At 51.3% G+C, this 18,957-nt stretch overlaps 3 protein-coding genes across 3 annotated transcripts; 2 read left to right on the top strand and 1 right to left on the bottom strand.

Annotated features, from left to right (window-relative positions):
- The first annotated feature begins 11,262 nt into the window (after positions 1 to 11,262).
- Positions 11,263 to 12,335, top strand: LOC131211970 (NADH dehydrogenase [ubiquinone] iron-sulfur protein 3, mitochondrial). The gene is made up of 3 exons (XM_058205673.1): positions 11,263 to 11,428; positions 11,492 to 11,560; positions 11,619 to 12,335. Exons 1-3 carry the CDS (start codon positions 11,365 to 11,367, stop codon positions 12,266 to 12,268), a joined length of 783 nt encoding a protein of 260 aa, XP_058061656.1. The 5' UTR covers positions 11,263 to 11,364; the 3' UTR covers positions 12,269 to 12,335.
- A 57-nt stretch (positions 12,336 to 12,392) lies between these two features.
- On the bottom strand, positions 12,393 to 13,811 carry LOC131215963 (uncharacterized). The gene has a single exon (XM_058210358.1). The coding sequence runs from the start codon at positions 13,809 to 13,811 to the stop codon at positions 12,393 to 12,395; it is 1,419 nt and encodes a 472-aa protein (XP_058066341.1).
- A 700-nt stretch (positions 13,812 to 14,511) lies between these two features.
- Positions 14,512 to 17,913, top strand: LOC131205924 (eukaryotic translation initiation factor eIF1). Its single transcript, XM_058198233.1, has 3 exons — positions 14,512 to 14,752; positions 16,064 to 16,221; positions 16,300 to 17,913. Exons 1-3 carry the CDS (start codon positions 14,725 to 14,727, stop codon positions 16,444 to 16,446), a joined length of 333 nt encoding a protein of 110 aa, XP_058054216.1. The 5' UTR covers positions 14,512 to 14,724; the 3' UTR covers positions 16,447 to 17,913.
- The last annotated feature ends 1,044 nt before the right edge of the window (positions 17,914 to 18,957 follow it).

The following is an 18,957-nucleotide window of genomic DNA, read 5'->3' as shown; positions in this document are numbered from 1 at the left end:
GACGCGCGCACGCGTATCCGTCCGTACTGCTAATCGAATCTTGAAGAAGTCAGTATCTTGTTAACACAGTTTTTAACTACACCACCGGCAACAGCAGCAGCAGTGGGCCACTAGAACGGAACCGTACAAACGAACCATAATGGAATTTAGGCCCCCCCCCCCCGCCTAATGGGTTTTGTGGTTTTCCGATCCGGCATCCAGGAGCCAAAGTTTCAAATTACATTCCAACACGCGTGTCCTGTGCCAGCCCAGGCCAGGCCAGGCCAGGCCGGCATCCGGCAGTGAGCCACCGTCTCGTGCTCCGTGTGTTTCGGTGAAAACTTTCGAAACAAACTACCAAATTATGAGACACATCCGAGTGCCAGGACGCAAGGCACACACTAACGAGTGTGGTGTCTTCTGCTTCTGTTGTTCGGTGCAATTTACCGGTGACCAAACGGCGCGTAGGTTTTTGTTGGAGCAAGAACATCGCCACGACTCCTGTTTACGGTGTTGGCTTTTTTGCTCGTAGGGAATAAAAAACGGCCTTCAATCGATGAGAACTGCAGAGAAAAATCCAGTTTTCATCCTGCCCATAGGTGTTAGTCTTGGACAATCCGTCGGTTGCGCTTGACAGACTTTCACCATAAGCTGAAAGCTGGGTTTTCATTTATTAGTCTCTCGCATTCGAATGCCGCAATATTAGCAAAACAAATTCAAAGTTTAATCTACATGCGGTGCAGATAACGGATCGGACCCCAATGACAGGCCCCAGTCCTTATCCTTAATCCAATGACCACACGGACACACACGCTGCTGCCGTCTTTGTTATATCACTCAAGATACTTTCACCGTCGCCGTACAAAACAGAAACTCAGCACAATTAATATGCACAATTGGTGATACGATTGTACCGTTTCCCATTAGGCTAATCACCGGCGCGTCCCACACAACAAAGATGCGCGCGAAAAGTGAAGAAAACTCTTCTCTTTTGCTCGCCGGAAATCGCAAGCAATTACGGGCCCCAGTTGGAGGCTTTCTTTTCTCTATTGTTCACTCTATCACCTCCATTGTTTCAGCCACAGGCGGAGGAGCACACAATGGAGTCCATAAAATACCGCGCGCGCGTGCGATGTTCCCGTGAACTTCCCCCGTGCATCTCTCGCTGCCAGGTGGTGGTCCAAGGAATTCCGACCCGTCCGGCCATCACACGCATACCGGCGGCGTGTGCACGGTAGAGCACACCACCACCAAAGAACTAGAGAGCGAATCGGAAGCGAACTTCGGGAAAGGTGCATCCGAACGTGAGAGAGGTCCAAAGGCTCCCCCGGGCGGCAGGGTGCGCAAAGTTTAAATGGCCGGCGTGCCTTCGACTGGCCCCGCCGCACGCACCGGCCCCCTGGGGAGGGTCGATAGCGTAGGACCGTATCAAAACAAAAATTCATAATACATAATGTACTCTGTCAGCTGCTGGTGGCGGGCCGAGTGCCGAGCGATACGGGATTTTGTTGCCCGCCGCTCGCTTCTTATGTCGGCATCACCTAAAACGATGTTGGAAGCAGCGGTGGCCTCGGTGGCCGCTGCCTGACTGACTGGTGTAGAGGTTGACTAAAAATAAACCCGCCTGCCTGTGCCAGCCTGCCGGATTCGAAAGCGAGCGCCTGGCCCTTCGCCGGTCGGTCGGACCGTGCGTGCGTGACCGTGCTGGTGATGATGTCATCATGTGGCGCACGGTGCGTGGTCTGACGTAATCACCTCGACGGGGAAGCCCTTTTTGGGAGAGCTTTTAACAACCCGGAAGAAGCAAACCGATAGAGAGAGAGCGAGAGAGAGAGAGGAGCTTTGCGATGGCGAATGATTAATCATCAAAACTTGTCGCAGCAGCAAAAGGCAGAGGCAACAACGCCACAAAAGTTTGCTTTGTCAACCGTGTTTGGCAGATGGCGCGCGCAACCACCACCCACCGAGGTCGATCGATTTTTGGGGGGGCCACAATTTAATTAAAAATCAACAAAACCGTTGGCTTGTTAGTGTGGGGTTACTCAAAACAACCCCTTCTTGTAACAACGTCCCATCGGCCGCGAACGGCCCCGCGCGCAACAAAGTCCTTCGGATGGGACGCGCGAAGACCATAAAGGAAAGGAGCGCACGCTCTCACCACGCGATGCTCTCACTGCTCTGTGGCCCCGCGTGATGTCACCCCGCGTTCAGGGGATGATGATGAGCAAAGCCAACCCGACCAACCAACCGGGATCGGCGGGGTTCGGGTCGCCATTTCCCCGCTTTCACTTTTCGGGCACCCTTTTCGGGGGGGAACTCGTTTTGCTCTCATCGCGCCATGACGACATCTTCTCTCGCGCGCATTTTGCCCATAAATCTTCGAATCGATCATTTCAGGTGCGGCTGTGTGCGTCTTGGTTTTGGTGCGCCATTTTCGCCAGCATCCTCTCACAGCTCCGTCACGAGTCGTCCGTTTCAAATTTCATCTAAAATAGGGGTAACACAGTTTTGGGGTAAGTTTAAGATTGTACCTCTTTTTTATCATTTCAATCATAAAACTTACTTTAAGTTTGAGTTTCACGCGTGTGTGCCGAAAACTTTCCGAGCAAACGAAACAAGTTGTTCGGAGATAAGTTTTTGGGAAAAATAAAATTTCTTTTCAAACAAACTGCACACGACACACGCCGGTGCCATCTGTGGCCGTCCGCGATCCCGACGGAACCCCACAAGGAACACATGGAAGGTATTACTTAAAAACATCCCGGACGAATTAGACCGAGAACCCCGAACGGAGTGTGGGAAATAAACGAACGAGACAGCCACAAAGGATGTAATTTGGGCCCATTTTTTGTCGGGACCGGCGGAGTCCGGAGTCGGTTATTGTTCCGCACCGCGGCACACACCGAGGACGGGGCCACACGCAGCCAAAGGAGGAAAACCACAATCAACGGTTGACATATGCACACTGCTCTCGTACGGACAGCCCGCGGGAATATTCAGAACCGTGTTCGAGCGCGGCCCAAAAAAATGCGCGCGCGTGAAAACGGACAAGAATGGAGCATAAGAAAACGACGGCCAACGACGCCAGAAAGATGCAGCAGCAGCAGAATGCGTTTCTTTACGTTTTATTTTGCCCCGAACGGGACACCATTTAATTTCCTGTCGCAATGTAGCGCGCGGCCCGGCGAAGAGTTGATGAAGAGAACACAAAATGGTTCTGGGGGAAGTTTTGCCACCACCAAAACAATGGCCGCGCGCCTTCTTATCGAAAGCGATAATAAAGTGATCATTATCGGCCACAAAAAGAAGAGATCACAACCGTCGCATATTAAAACCAAATCGAACTCAAGACGCGCAACATTTTGCAACACAAATTCCGTGATTAATGATCGATGCCCTCGGCCAGTTCCCATGTGTCGTGTGCACACCTCAAAACCCGGCTGCCATTGCGGTGTGCCATTGCGCCGACGGCGATCGGGTCGGGTTGCATCACGATTTTGTGCAGCCAAAATTGATGCGAGAATCCTGTCGGAGTCGTTTCGGACTCGGCACGTAACGGTACACCCGTCGGCCGCGGCTGCAAATTAGCGGTCGTAAAACTGAAAATAGTTATCGATTGAACCATAACTCAGCCCAGGGGAGGACAATATATTAATATATTGAAGACCCAACGCGCTTGTTATCAAATTGTTTACCAGCATTTTGAATGCACCAAAGAACGGGTCTCGATGAAGATTCCACAAGAACCCCGAGAACGTATCGAGAACCCCTTCTATAATTGCCATTTGGTTTGCCAGAACGAGGGTGGCAGCACATACACCTGGCGTTCATAAAAAATCACCCACCCGCCGTGCCGTGTGTTTCTAATAAAAATTTGACACACTCGCGCGCGCGCCCCCCCGCAGCGGGAACCGATTTTATATTTCTGTGGCGTGTAGGCCAGCCTTTCCCAGCGCGAAAGTAAACAAACACACGGGCAGGAGCGCGGCAGGAGCATATTTCGCAGCTGACTCCCCGTCCGCGAGATTAAACACTATCGCCGGGTGTGCTGCCAAATCCGCGCTGACTGAAAGTTGTTTTATTTTATGCGCTTAAGTCATTCCCTCGGTTTGATGCTCATCTCATCCAATCAACTCGCCAGCGCGTCCGGGACTCTGAAAGGCTACGGCACGATTCGCGATACGCTGGGTTGTTCAATAATTTCGGAGCCTCGATAACAGAGAGCGCTGCTAAGAGGCCTCATTTTTATATTGGCACACTCTTCATGCGAACGTATGTGAAGTTTCATTTCAATCGATCCCTTAATTCATTTTTACAATTTCCATTTAGTGTCCACGTGTAAGAGTATTTTTATAACGGAAAAACTGAATCAAAACAAGGGGCTAAGGAGTGATGTGAACCGGGTACCTCGGCTCCGAAACGAGTCCGTGTCCAGAAATTGCCCAAAAAAGGTGTTAGAATCATTTTTTCGGGATGCGAAAGGAGTTTTATTTGAGGATTACTTGCAAACTTGCAAAACAATAAATTCTAAATATTATTGTAACCTTTTAGAGCAGCTGAAGAAAAACATTCTTTTTCATCAGGACAATGCACCGTATTCATCCAGCGTATTCATCAGTTTTGGCCCCTGGCGACTTCCATCTGTTTCCCGACCCGAAAAAAAACATTCATACGTGGAAAGCGGTTTTTCATCAAACGATGACGTCATAACCGCTCTGAAAGCTTATATTGAAACCCTTCCATTTTCTCACTTTAGGGATGGAATTTATAAATTAATGTCTCGTTGGAACAAGTATATTGATGTTCAGGGAGACCCGGCTGAATAATAAAGTGTATTTCCTACCATAAAAATGTGTTTTTCTTATCGAAACGCCGAATTTTTTGAACAACCCAGTACACCGTCCGACCGACCGACGACCGAAACCGGGGACCGTTCTCAAGTGCGCGCGTCATGCGCCTGCGCGTCTGTCCATTTTGTGCTCCGCGGGACCGTGGGACCCACCACCACATACATACACGCTAATCGTTCCGTGTCGTCCCCTCGATCTCTGAGTCACCCTCTGCCCGGAACCCGCGGCCCGAAGACCTTGAAACTGAAAGACATCGTACGCGGCACACAGGCCGGCCGCGGAGAGTGACTTAAGTCATGCCTCTTGCTGACGTCATCGGTATGGCGTCGTGGTTTGCGCGCGCGATCGTGCTGATAAACCTGCACATCGCCCGACTCGCGGCCTCGCGTCACCTCGGACACCCGGTCGTTGTAATGATTGTGTTCTTATTCGATCAGGGGGGGGATTCGGAGTAGAATGCTTTCTGCTTAACAGCTTATCACAACAATCTAAATGCACACATACGGGCGCCATAATGTCACTCCGGCTGCCGCTGGGTAGTAATGTACTGAGAGACGCGTGTACCGCACGCTGACAGCTAATCGATCGCGCGGCGGCCGCTACCGAGGATTGCGCGATAAGCAATAGGAAACGCGACCCCGCACAATAAACCAATCGGCCCCCCCTCTAGCAGATATCGATCGGACTCCGCGCTAATCGGCTAAAGCCCACCCGGCGGGAGCCGGGAGCCGAGCCGGAACCAAAACATCGGCAGCAAGCAGTGTCTAAATAGTGTTCGAACTAAACGTCGGTCCAGTGTGTTTATTTAATCGATAGCCCCTAATACTTATCGCCCGAAAACTCCCCTGGCTTGGCGGCGCACATATTACAAGAAATGGCAAGATAAATATTGCAAAGACTCCTGCTCGTTCTCGTCGTTGTGTTGCAGCACTGCCTTTGATTTATTCGTTTGGCCAAAGCCGACGGCCGGAGCGCGGCAAAAACCCGTTCTTTATCAGCCCGTTCGTGCCCTTGTCACCCCCCCTTCGATCGGTAATTGATTGGCGGTAAAATCGTCTCGATATCAATGACGAGCTGGTGGGCGGGGGGGCCATCGGACAATTACCGGCTGAGAGAGACGGAACCGTCCGCTTGTCCAACACAAACGGGTGATTTACATTTCCCGACCATCATCGAGAGGGGTGGTTGTCCCATCACGAGTTGAGAACAAGTTTTTAGCCGCCCTTACCGCCCCATCGGTTGGCATTTTTTAAAGGGCCCCTCGTTTAACCGTCGATCCACCGTGCAATTAGTTCCACTAATTTTGCCATCCACACGACACAACCCATCGGCAGCGATCGATACTTTGGCGCATTCGTGTCGTTTGAATGGTTTCCCCAACAACATTGCATGATTTAAACCGGGAAGAAGTTTCCCCCAAGATCGAGCACTTCTGGTGCACTTCTGTTCGGGCCCCGGCCAATACTGCAGCTGGTCCCGCTGGTTCGACGCAGCAGCAACATTACGCTAAGCTCCATCCTTCGTGCAATCTGTGGATTCATGAATGAATGATTACGTCGAATCATAAACCCGCAACATTCTAGTGGGTAGCAGCTCGTAAGCCCCAGGGTGCCGCCTCTGTTGCAGCAGCAGCAGCACCGGTGGCTCGTAACACGGTGGCCCACACACAGCCGTATCAACGCAGTGGTCATAAAACAATCGTAACTTTTGCTCCCGGAACCCGCCCGGAATATTGGCATTGCGTGTGTGCGGGAGGGGGCAAAGAAAGTGACGGCCGCTAGGTTTGGCAATTTCGCCACCGAATTCTTGGCCACCACGGTTCACTCGATGGGCAGATTAAAGCGTATTCTCTGTCACCGTGACACAAAAAGGACGAAAGAGTATTCACTTAACAAAACGGGACCGACTGGGGCGGTGGACCGTTGCGGGCCAAGTAATACTTCTTTAATACTCCGGCTGACTAACGGACTAACCACACCGGTCACCGCTGTTGAATAAATCGGCCTGGATCGGAGTTTGGATGCGCCAAACTTCCGCCGCATGTCTGTGGTGTGTGTTGCGGAGTTAACTTCTGGTGCTCGGGATGCCTAAGCGTTTTCTAATTCCGGACCGACCGAAGCACGAATTCCAGACGGAACAGGACGGGGGCCACAGCAGGTCCCAAGGTCCGAGCCGGTCCGCCCACCCCGAGGGCGGTCGATGGCTGAAACGTGACTAGAGCCCTCACCTCGCTGCCCGGCAAAAGGAAGATCACATTCCTCTGCACAACCATCATCGAACCATTTTTACTGGCCTCGGGCTCCCGGGGCTGCTGCTGCTGCTGCTGATTACACAGCAGCGCAGAAAGACGCACGTTTTTCCCCTGGCGCAGGAAAACTAATTGGGTGATTGGAAAGCCGAAAGCCGTGCGGTGGGGCACACGGTCAGTGGCGGTAAGTTTAGGGCCATGTCTTATTTATTGCCCGCCCAGCTGCAATATGCTACCTCTCCGTTCGGACCTCATAACCAGTGCTGTGTGCATCCACCGCAAGTCCCGTCCCGGTTTAAGTCCGGATTTTATCACCGATCGGTACGTTGCAGTTCCGATCCAAGAATTTTCGGAATTTGAGTGAAAACAATAAATCAACTTTTTGTGCAACCCGAACACGATGATAACGGGACCGCCGGGTGTGCCGAGTCCGGCGAGAGGCGGAAGAAAAGAAGCTCTTCCCGTTACAGTGGCCAGTCGCAAAATCATCTTCGGGATGACGGAGCAGGACCAACCGGCTAGCTCGAAGTAGAATCTTTTCCAATTCCATTACCTCGCAGCTTTCTGACTGGTCATCATCATCACTTCCTAATGGCAAGAAGGGCAAAGAATAGTTTTATGCTACATTTATCGCCACAACATTCGGCAGGCAAAGGCACCCCGCGCTCGGAGAACATGCTGTTGTTGTGTCCAATCAACCCTGGCCCACGGGGGTGTCGTAAAAGAAGGCCCCGTTCGAAACACACCTGCGTGGATGGCTCGCGACGACGAAATTTAACATGCACCCACCACCGAGAACCAACAAAGGCAATTTATTCGTGGAACCTATTTACAACCTTCGTCTCTCGGCGGCTGATTAGGCCCGCGCCGCGAATTTCGGCGAATCGCACCCATAGCACCGTGGCACAGATACGTTTTCGCACGAATTAATTTATCAGCGCCCATCCGTGGATGAGATAGAGACATTTCGGGGGCCACAAGATTGTCTTCTTTTCAGAGGACCTAGGAAGCTCACTGATTTGACTGAGATTAAGTTAGTTCTTTGAAAGCCCGTTTTTAGGAGACTCGCTCCGTTGGCACTCGGCATGACGACCGAACTCCACCCGACTCGCGGCCAGTGACTCGCAGCAAAACCCGTTCGCCGTTGACCAAAGCTTATCTCGCGACCATCGCGCGTCTTCGCGAAGTGACGCACGCGAACCACCGAATCACGAACAATCGATGGTGGGGTGTGGTGGGTCCCAATCTTTCGCCGTCGCCGTAGGAACAGGTTTGGCCGCGGCCGTGGAGCATAAATTACTGGAGCAACCCGGTTGATGCTGCGAACACGGTGCAGACGGTTCGCTCCCTGGCTAACCAGCGTCGTGATAGACACGCATCAGTGCAACGTCGGTGGTTAAGGTACGATGCAGCTGCCTTACGGCTGGTACTGATAACGGCCAACATTGAAAAGCTGCCTCGATGTGGCCTGCGTGTGCTAGGTGCGGTTGGCCAAGGTCAGCGCATATTTCTTTTCCGATACAAGGGGTTGGGTTCTGCTCGAACGAGCGCCTAAGCAGGAGACGGTCCAGCGAACCGCAAACCTTCCACGTGGGACCGGGCCGGATGCATTGCTCGAGCGGGTTGCGTGGCACGCAGACAAACGAGGCCATTCATTTGCATCCGCAGGAACCGGTGGCAGGCGATTTCGTTTTCCTTCTCTCGCTGGCACCCAAATTAGAGAGCCTAATGGAGGTACCGGCGGTGTAGGCGAATGACTTAAGTAATTTTTTGAAAACCAGTTAACAAACGTGCGACGAATGCAAAGTCGCTCCACGGTCTTCGGCAATTGACCTGTTCGCACAGCACGGGAACCGTCGTAACCCGACAGCTGATTGCATTAGATGCCACTGCCACTGGGAACTGCTAATGAGCGTTATGTCGCGTCAACGTGCCACGGTCAGACAACGACCACGCTTTGAGGGCATAATTACGATTTCAAGCCCGGTCTTCTGTCGGGTCCGTGTAGCAACTTTCTGGACTTCGGAATACATTACCAATAGCATTCGCATTTCAGTTCCCTTTCGTTCTAAACGGAGATCCTGGTAGTCGGCCGAATGGGTTGCTGAGATGCTTAGATCTTTGCTCACCTTATCCGCGTGTTTATCTCTTCCCCGGATCCGGAAGATGCTGCTCCAGGAGGGGGAGGGCGCGATTTGTTTGTTGTGCCGACCCCGTCGTTACACCGCCGAAACTCGCTCTGTCCACCACTACTCCCACCAGCACACACTTCCGCCGTGCACAAGGAACAAAGAGGCGCGCGGTGCTCTCTCTTCCTTACGTTGGTCGAATTCCTATTGCTTTCTGTCACATACTACATTCAGCGCACTTTCACGCAATTTCACAGGGCGATGCATCCACTACACACTACTTGGTGCTCCCGTCGGACGCACGCACACCCACACAGGCGACCGACACGGCTGGGCAAGGGTAACGCCACGACGAACCACCGAAGAAAGCGCGCGCGCACATCCTTTGCTGGCTAGCGGCTGGCCGGGGGGACGGCGAGCAAAATTCCTCACCAAAAGCCAGGAGCTGTCCCCTGGAATAAAACGAACGACACCGCTGCACCGCAACCGCGCACACCGCCCGTTGGCCGCGAACGAACGCACGCGCACTGTGCAAGCCGAAACAGCTCTCGCGGATTCCGATATCTCGCTTCGCTTTTGCTTTTTCCCCTTTCTCGCGTGCTCAGCCTTCTTGGATTCTGCTTCTTTGCTGCTGCTGGAGGTGAAAACCTACGACGGAAGACGAAAAATGGAAAAAGCTGAATGGCAACGCGCTTGTGTATGTGTGGTTTGAACAACAATTTGACTGCTGAAATTTGAATGTTGCGCAAACCGCGCGAGGGACAAAGGGCAAGTAGATGGCCGCGGCAGGGACCGTGCGGCGGCGCGGGGGTTAGCGCCTCAAAAGGTCGCCACGGACGGGTGTTTGTTGCGTGTGCCCGTCCTGGCATACGCACACACTCGTGCGCACTCTCGCACGCACACACCGGGGGCGCCTATACAGACATCCCTCGTTGCAACCACCACCACCACCACCACGGCACGCTCAACACAACGCGCGGACGGGCGATCGCTCGTTAAGATGCTTGTGTTTTACATTTCTTTTCCACTTTTCCTTGTATAGGAGCGATAGATCCTTTTCGTTTCTGATAATTGCTTGCGCCAAAGGTTGTTACAACAACAACAACAGGAAGAGGATGAAATGAAACGCACCGCATCGGCAAACACTTGCCACAAACACAATGCCGACCGTGCGCGCACTCGATAGGAAAAGACACTTGCACCAACACTACGCCGACCGTGCGGAAAAGCGTTTCCAGAATTCGTGAACAAATTCACGAAAAGCGCCAGTCGCGATGCATCCGGAGCACTCCATCTGGCCCCCAGTTGTTGGCTTTCTCGTGCCAGCAACTCTCGAGATCGATTTCTTCCTTTACTCCGTTTGGCTACTGCTGCTGGTCGATTGTTTGCACTTCGTTTACGCTACGTTTCTTCTATTACCTATATTAGTAATATTATCTATATCAGTAATAATATTTCACGCTGATTGCCACTTTTCTAACGAACGAACGAACGAACGAACGAACGAACCAGCTCCGAGCAGTGTGACGGTGTCAGTGAGAAGAGTTGGGATTTTTGTAGCGCACTGTGCAATCGAGGGAGAGAAAAGGTTTCCTCTCTCCCTCGTTTCGCGTTCAACCTGTCTGTCCCGCTCTAACATCTGCTGTCTCTATTCTCACTCTCACTCAAGTGAGAAGTGAGAATGAGAAGAATTTGCACAGTGAGAAGAATTTCGAATTCGAATTCGATGTTTTATTCGTTGGTTGTTTTATTCAAACAAGTGTTATTTGTTATTAAACAAGTGTTTATCGCCAAAGTTGTCCGAGGAATTATACTTGAAAATGATACTTAATTATAATTAAAATTATAATTATAATTATAAAAATTATACTTAAATGATCCAGAAATCCTAGTGTTGCATTTTTCATTCGGCGATGGTTTCACCTTTTTCACTCGTGAGAATTTGGTCTCAAAAGGGAATTTGAGTGAGAAATTTGACTTAGGAAGGGAATTTCGATGAACGATTTTCGAAAAAATGACATTTCGAAATAAAATAAACAAATAAAAAGAAGAAACGTCAAAGAATTACATAAAAGAACCGCAGGATTTTCCGTTCGTTGGTTTTGCGGTTTTCCCGACACGGAAACGAGTTCTTCGCGTGCTGCAATCCCCTCCCGCAATGGCCTCCATTCTGCGCTCCTTTGCCACGGCAGTGGCCAAGAGTGGCGTCCTGAATGCAAACGGTAAGCGGGCGGTCGAAGGGTTTGTTTTGATGGGCGAGTCGTAACGTTTCCGATTTTCTTCAGCTCTTCAGCGGGTTACTCCGGCGGTGATGCTGCGCTACAAGTCGTCGGAAGCAGCAGCGGATACGAGACGTGGGTAGAAGGGTGATCTGTTGCGAACATTCGTCCTTGATTAACTGTTCCGTTTTAGCCACGGTCCGTAAGCCCGACGCTGTGGCCCGATCGGAGTTGAGCGACTTTGGCCGGTACGTCGCAGAGTGCATGCCGAAGTACGTGCAAAAGGTGCAGCTAACGTCGGGCGACGAGCTGGAGGTGCTGATTGCGCCGGAAGGCGTCGTTCCGGTGCTGCAGTTCCTTAAGGACCACCACAACGCCCAGTTCGCGAATCTAGTCGACATCGCCGGCATGGACGTGCCGTCGCGTCCGTTCCGTTTCGAGATCATCTACAACATCCTTTCGCTGCGGTATAACTCGCGCATCCGCGTCAAAACGTACACCGACGAGCTGACGCCGATCGATTCGTGTAACGAGGTGTTCAAGGCCGCCAACTGGTACGAGCGCGAGATCTGGGATATGTACGGTGTGTTCTTTGCCAACCATCCGGATCTGCGTCGCATTCTCACCGATTACGGTTTCGAAGGGCACCCGCAAAGACGTGACTTTCCTCTCAGTGGGTACGTTGAGCTGCGTTACGACGACGAGAAGAAGCGCGTCGTCTGCGAGCCGCTCGAGTTGGCCCAAGAGTTCCGCAAGTTCGATCTGTCCGCCCCGTGGGAACAGTTCCCGAACTTCCGCAATGCGAACCCGGCTACCGAGGAGGTGAAGCCAGCCGAGAAGTGAAGTGCGCCTGTGTGCCGTTTTCCGTTTATAGGATGAAATACAAAACCTGGTTATAATTGTAAAAACAATGGACACGAACTGGTGTAGTGGGCAGTATAGATTATGTATTTAGGTAAGGCTCTTATCACAACAATGCCAAACTAGCAGACATGGATCCTTCCTTCGGTTCTTCTGCCCATGCGACCCCCGCCATTCTTAGCGGATCGTCTTCGGTTGCCAGCAAGCTGTCCTCAGTCCGTTCCAAGGCCGGAGGTTCCCGGCTCTTTTGCGTTCCTTTCCTGCGACTAACCACCGATCTGCTGCGTTTCTTTGTAGCCCCGTCAGCATCCGCCCGTATCGTCTGGATCCTTCGCCAGATCGTTGTGGTGGGTATCGAGTAGCTGCGTGTCGCTTCCGTTAGCGACATCATACCAGTTATGCACTGTTGGGCAGCCTCACTCACGCGCTGCTTATAGTTGATGTCCTTGTGCTTCAATTTCACCGTTTCCGGAAGGTGGCCCTTATTGTACAGCCGAATCTTATCACGATGCAACGTCCCCAGCGGAATCCCGAACCGTCGGTTAACGTTTAGCAGCTTTTCTCCGGCCTTGATCGCTTCTATGGCGTCCAATCGAGACGGCGGCAGTTCGGGACACTTTTCAATCCGTGTACCTGGTTCGTTAACTGTCCGTCGCCAGAGCACACTTTTGGACACGCTGAACGTACGGGCTGCCACCCGGAAGCTCATTTTGCCGGTAACGATCGCAAAAACTGCTTTCTCGAGGCGATCGGAGTAGTTTGACGACGCGGAAGATTCGGCATCGCGTCCGTCCCCTTCCTTTGTCGTCGCTTTGCAGCCAGAATTGTTGGCTAACGCGGTGGACATGTCCAGTTGCTCGTTGTTTCCTTCGGAATCTGAGAGCTCTGTTGTGTCCTCGTCCATAATAGCCACCGCGTCGAGGCTGAAGTACTGACTATCTCGATTCGCTTCGAGTCCATCGAGCGATTGCTCTACCGTACCATCGGATTGCCTTCCTTCCACGTCTGCGGCACTGACCGCGGGAAACCAATCTTCGCCCAGGCATTGCGTATGCATGGCACTTCCGCTTTCTGCGCCCAAAACGGCCGTTTCGTGTGAAGCCATCGTTAGTGCACTTACTTTCATCCCCACGATGACGCTGCCCACAGTTTTCATTCCCCGCAGCTCAAGCAAGGAGCAAGCGTCCACGAAACAAGACATCTGATTGGACCGCAGAATAATCTCGCCGGTGTGGATGAAGAGCAGCACGTGCTGCATAATCTGCAGACTCATGTCCGGTATCATCACCACGAACCGTTCGCGCGGGGCAGCCACATTTCCGGAGACGGCGAAAATTCTCTCAAAAAAGCCCGAGGCCAGTCCAAGCACCGCGCTGTTGGCCTTCTGTTGCCCATCGGCTAAAACCAACGTACAGTCCGCGTACTGTTCGTTTTCGTAGATCGTTCTGTACGTGCGCAACAAGTGTTCCTGGTAGTCAATCCACAGCAGATTGGATGCGATGAGTTCGCTGGCCAATGGTTCCATATTTTCGGAATTCGGAGCAGAAATCGGATTAACGGTGCGCGAACAAACTCATTCGAAGAATCAAAACAAAGCAGCTGACGGTTTTGACAACCATATTCAATCTAAGAAATAATCTAAGAAAGAGAGCACACCAGCATGAAATGATCTAAATAATAATGAAAATTGCAGAGAAACCGACATAAAATCAAATGCAAATGTTTACAAAAGCACGAAACAAAGATTAAAGCACAAAAAGATTGAAAAAAATGCATTCGCAAAAGTAAATAAAACTACTATTATTACAAATGAGGAACAAACATAATTCTTGCCGCGACTTCCGACTCGATTCACCCCTTGGTTCTTAGTATTTCGTCCACTAACTAATCGGTCCTGTCTCCACTAATCTTCCTAACGAAAAACTTAAAACTGAAGGAAATTTGGAAAATGCATAACCGTCACTTTTCGCACTGAAATTCAATTTTTCACAGTATGTGACAAAAGTGAGTATGTTAGAAGTGAGAATTTGCCCTAGAAAGGGAACTTGAGAATGAGATGAGTGAGAATTTTGTCCCGGAAAGGGAATTTCGGACGTCACTTTTAGAGGCTGGGAACGCAAAATGTCAGGTTAGCAAACCTACAAGCGAAAACCAGGGACCGGGAACGCAGGTAAGTAAATACGTAAATACTCTGCACTTTGCTCTTTTTGAGAAATTGTGAAACGTGAATTTTGAGAATTGTGAATTTTGTTCCGCGTTCGAATCGAAAAATCGCCCTTCTCTCTCTCTCAACCGCTCGCTCGCTCGCCAGACGAATCTTCAGACAAACGCAAAAGTGAAAATCCAGCGCGTCGTTTCGTGCTAGATCAAAAAAGCAACCAGCAAACCCCGCGAGGCCATCGTTAATTTTCTTCCCTTGTGTCTATTTTGTTTATCGTATGTCCATCCAGAATCTTAGTACATTTGGTAAGTACCGCGTTTGTGGCGTGGCTCTGCTGGGCCGGATGTCCCCCCGGACCCACCTTTCTTATCGTTTCCCGGTAAACGGCTAAGAGGCGATGCTGCGTGGCTAGTCCCCCCTCCCCGCTAGTTCCAACAAGTTCCTGGGCGGAAATTCCGAATGCCTCCATTTCCGGACCAAATTAGATTCTTCGAAAATGGTTGGCCACAAGGTTTCGCGTGATATCGCATAGCCGCGTGAGTGTGTGTGCGTTCGCGGGATTTTCCGTGCGAAGCAAACCGCGGCGGCGAGTAAGAGACAGCACCAAGGTGATGATGACTTTTCAAAATGGCGGACGGCATTTTTGCTGCCAGCCACGACCGCGCGCGCCTGTGTATGTGTGTTGTTGCTGAGGTAGCAAATGTCATCGCCGATTTTTAACACACGCGGAAGCGGAGAACCATGCGTTCGCAGCGTGAACCTTCGGATTCGACCATGACCACGCCATCGTCATCCGGGAGGGCACAACAGGCCAGCCGTTCGAAAACCAGTTCTCCATCGTGTCGCCATCGACCGCTTTTTTGTACCCCGTCCCAGCAGGCAAATGAGTCACGGGACCTCGAGTGCATGGGGCAATATATCCGTCTCAAGGACTTTGCCTCTGCGAGGGTGGGAATTTGTGCATTTGGATTACCTGGACTATTGCGGTCCATGGCAGCGCAATAATGATCTCGTAGCACTTGCCGTACCTCGCTCCTAACGACCTATGGTACCGACTTTCTCTTTGTTCACGACGAAAACGAAAGTTCGGAAAATGAGAAAATGCAGATGACGCACGGTCCGTTGTCAAGCGGCCGAGGTTGCCTTGATTTGTACGGAAAACCGAAATCGAAAGTGTGCTTTCTTATTCCGTTCTACTTTTCTCCGCCTGCGTTTAGCGTGTAAAACGCAGTTCCATCTTTGACCCATTATCATGAAGGGGGCCTTCTACCTTGGCGTTAATGATTGTCGTATTGCAATGGTAGTACTCAGGCCCATACACACATCGCGTCAATAAAGAACGTTGCATCGCAGTGTGCATTGCCGCTAGATTTGCTTCCTAGATGGTGGCGCTTTGCTTCTTTGTGATGCGATGATGAATCTTGTTGACCGCTTTGTTCCCTACGGCGGCGGCACCGGCTGGCCCCATGTGTCGAGGGTTGTTCTTGATCGATTAAACGCAAAGCGAAATTAATCAGAAGTCGGTCAAGCGACGTCTGTATGACCCCGTTGGCCTCTTTCTCCACTTTATTACTGTCCAGCTAACGGTTTTCTATTTTCCAACTATATTATTACAGACCCATTTGCTGATGCAATAAAGGGTGCAGATTATGATGTTCAAGACGGTCTCGTGCACATAAGAATCCAGCAAAGGAATGGTCGCAAAACGCTAACCACCGTCCAGGGACTGTCGGCGGAGTATGACCTAAAGAAGATTGTGCGGGCATGTAAGAAGGTAGGTCACAGATTCCACTGCAAATGGTGGTGGAGGTGGATCGCCACTGGTCTAATGGAGTCATTGTTTTCTGCACAGGAATTCGCATGCAATGGCACAGTAATTGAGCATCCCGAGTACGGCGAGGTTCTACAGCTGCAGGGTGACCAACGTGAGAATATCTGCCAGTGGCTGACAAAGTCGGGTCTTGCCAAGCCCGACCAGCTGAAGGTGCACGGTTTCTAAGCGAAAACACAGCAAAAGTGCAGCGCGCGGGTGCAGAAGAAAAAGCGAGGTTGCGGGGGACAAGGCATGCACTAAACAAAGAGAAAGGAAGTGCCCTTTCTCTCTCGGATAAAGTGTGCACTCGACGTGCGCGACACCAGGATCCCACAGCCGCGACCCACCCATCATCTGCTACCGACGCCGCCGATCCGCCGTTTGTGCCGAGCTTTCGAACGTTGTTTGTCCCAAAATTCCCATCCATTCTCAGCCATTTAACAACAATTCACGCGCAATACAGACACAGAGACAGCGTCACCAAATAGTAAAGACCATCACCCAGACTCACTTCTAGAACGCCGCGACTTTATAGAGAATTGATTCCGTTTTTTTCCGGGCCGCGTATTTTCTATGCACGACCGAGTATAACGTCGGTCAAATTAGTTCCCCGAACCGCAGGTGTTTCATAGTACACGCAACTCTACTGATTGACCGCGTAGAACCTTAATTTAGGTCATCAGTTCTTTTTCAATGAACTTTCCCAATCGACGAGTGGGGACCTCTCCGAAGCTTCGCAGCAGCAGCAGCCAACGGCGGAGCAGACGGGGCGCACAGCCCCCGTCGCTTCGCTTGGCGATTCTTCTCCGGTGTCGATCCTAACCCGGTCGGCATCGGCGATGAGGCGCCTTCTGTGAATATTTGGAGAGCGAGACAGAGAGAGAGAGAGAGGGGTGTATGTGTAGGTATCGGAAGAGGAACGAGTGTGTGACGGAGTTATCGTAGAGACTGTCGAGAGAACATCCCCTTGGCAGCGACCACATTGTGTACACAACAACCATCAACAACATGTTGTCTTAGAACGGAACAATATATATTTAGCATATGAACAACCAATTCTCACACACCTGCCTATCTATAACCGCTCGATTGCGTTGTAATGGTCTTTTTCGCGCGCGGGGGCGCTTTCGGCAAACCCCCACGCGCGGTTAGATCGTAAATCTCACTTGTTTTAAATTTTTCGGCGGTTTGCGCGAACGGCGTGTTGGGAAGTGAAGTCCTAATCGCTGCCCCTTACCGACACACCGGTTCGTTTTGTGCTTGTGCAACATTTCCGTTTTTTCCAATTCTCATTTTCACCTATGGTTCACCCTGGAACTCTCGAACCATTGACATACGTTTCATCCAAAATTGACGAGAGGGGAAATTTATTGACCTTACGCGCGCGCTGCTTGTCCAGCTTTTTGTGGAGCACCCCACGTGGCGTTGGTAAATTGAAATTAAAATGCGTACCCCACCGGTGGCTGTCGGTGGCGGAAGAGGTCCTTCGATGGTGCGATAGAGGGTGTGGTAATAAGTGAGTGCGAAATGAATTTCTATCAGAGCGCGCCGTGGGCCAGGACAAATAGAAACGAAAACACAATAACATAAAATCGCAACTAAACCCACTAATAAAAACCAAAACGTAATAAACGAGAAAACAAGAGCCCCTCACCGAGTTGTTCCACGATTATTGTGTAAAGTTTGGCGCCAGCCTCGGTCTCGGACGAGTCGCCGCCGCTGGTGTTCCGCTCCGGACACGGAACACGACGGGGCCACACGTTTGTTTATGTAATTCCTAACTAACGAATGCAAAATACATAAATAATGGTTAGTAGATCAATTGAAATGACCGCACCGCGAAAGCAGCATAATAACGATGGTAATAAACTCGATTCATAAAAGCTGATGATGAGCAAAATAATCCGTGCCACACGAACCGTGTTTCTCTTCGATGACAGGCGAATGCGAAGGAAATGATCCAAACCGGAGCCATTGATTAACAACATCAACCGACCATCGCAGCATGCCGCGCGAGCACGTGGCGCTCGTTGCGTGCGAATGCAGAAAAGCTCCCCACGAAAGCTCACAGCCCGTCCTTATCAATGCGTGTTGTCGGGGGGTCCTTTCACAAATTTTATCACCGGGTGACCGGGTGTGTATGAGCGAGATAGACGGAGGAGTGTTAAGTTCCATTCCACCGCCTTCCTGCTACCTCCCCGTGCCGGCGAAAACGTCAACATACGGAACTCTCGCGGGCGGAAGTTCGGTGGAGGCGCCCTCTCACTCTCGTTCGGTGCGTGGGTGTGGAGCGAGATCGGCAGTGAAAATAGAGAGAGAGAGAGAGAGAGTTCCCGTGAATAGCAATAATCAGACGCAAATCACGAACATCGCACGGGATTTCATCGCGCGCGCCAGTTCGTTGGCCAACTTCGAACGTGGCGTTTGCTGAGTAGTCCTCCAGACTTTGCGCGCCGACACACCACCAGGCGTTCGTTCTCCAGTTCGCGGCCCATTCTTTCCGGTGCGAAGTTTAATCCCCATCGAAGGTCAATCGCGTGTGTGGTGGGTGATGTGCTGAAAGCATGGCACCAAAAATGGTGCATCACCATGCTCCGTGCCCGGTACCGTATGGTAGCGAAAAACGTACCGAAAATGCGCTCGCCCCCTGCGACTGTCCCTCCCGAGCGTGGGAGGCGACTTTCGTTCACAGCTGGG

This window comes from Anopheles bellator, chromosome 1 (genome assembly GCF_943735745.2).
Source record: "Anopheles bellator chromosome 1, idAnoBellAS_SP24_06.2, whole genome shotgun sequence".
Classification (NCBI taxonomy): Eukaryota; Metazoa; Arthropoda; class Insecta; order Diptera; family Culicidae; genus Anopheles; species Anopheles bellator.
The sequence above is the reverse complement of the archived record's forward strand: the minus strand, read 5'-3'. Positions and strand labels throughout refer to the sequence as shown.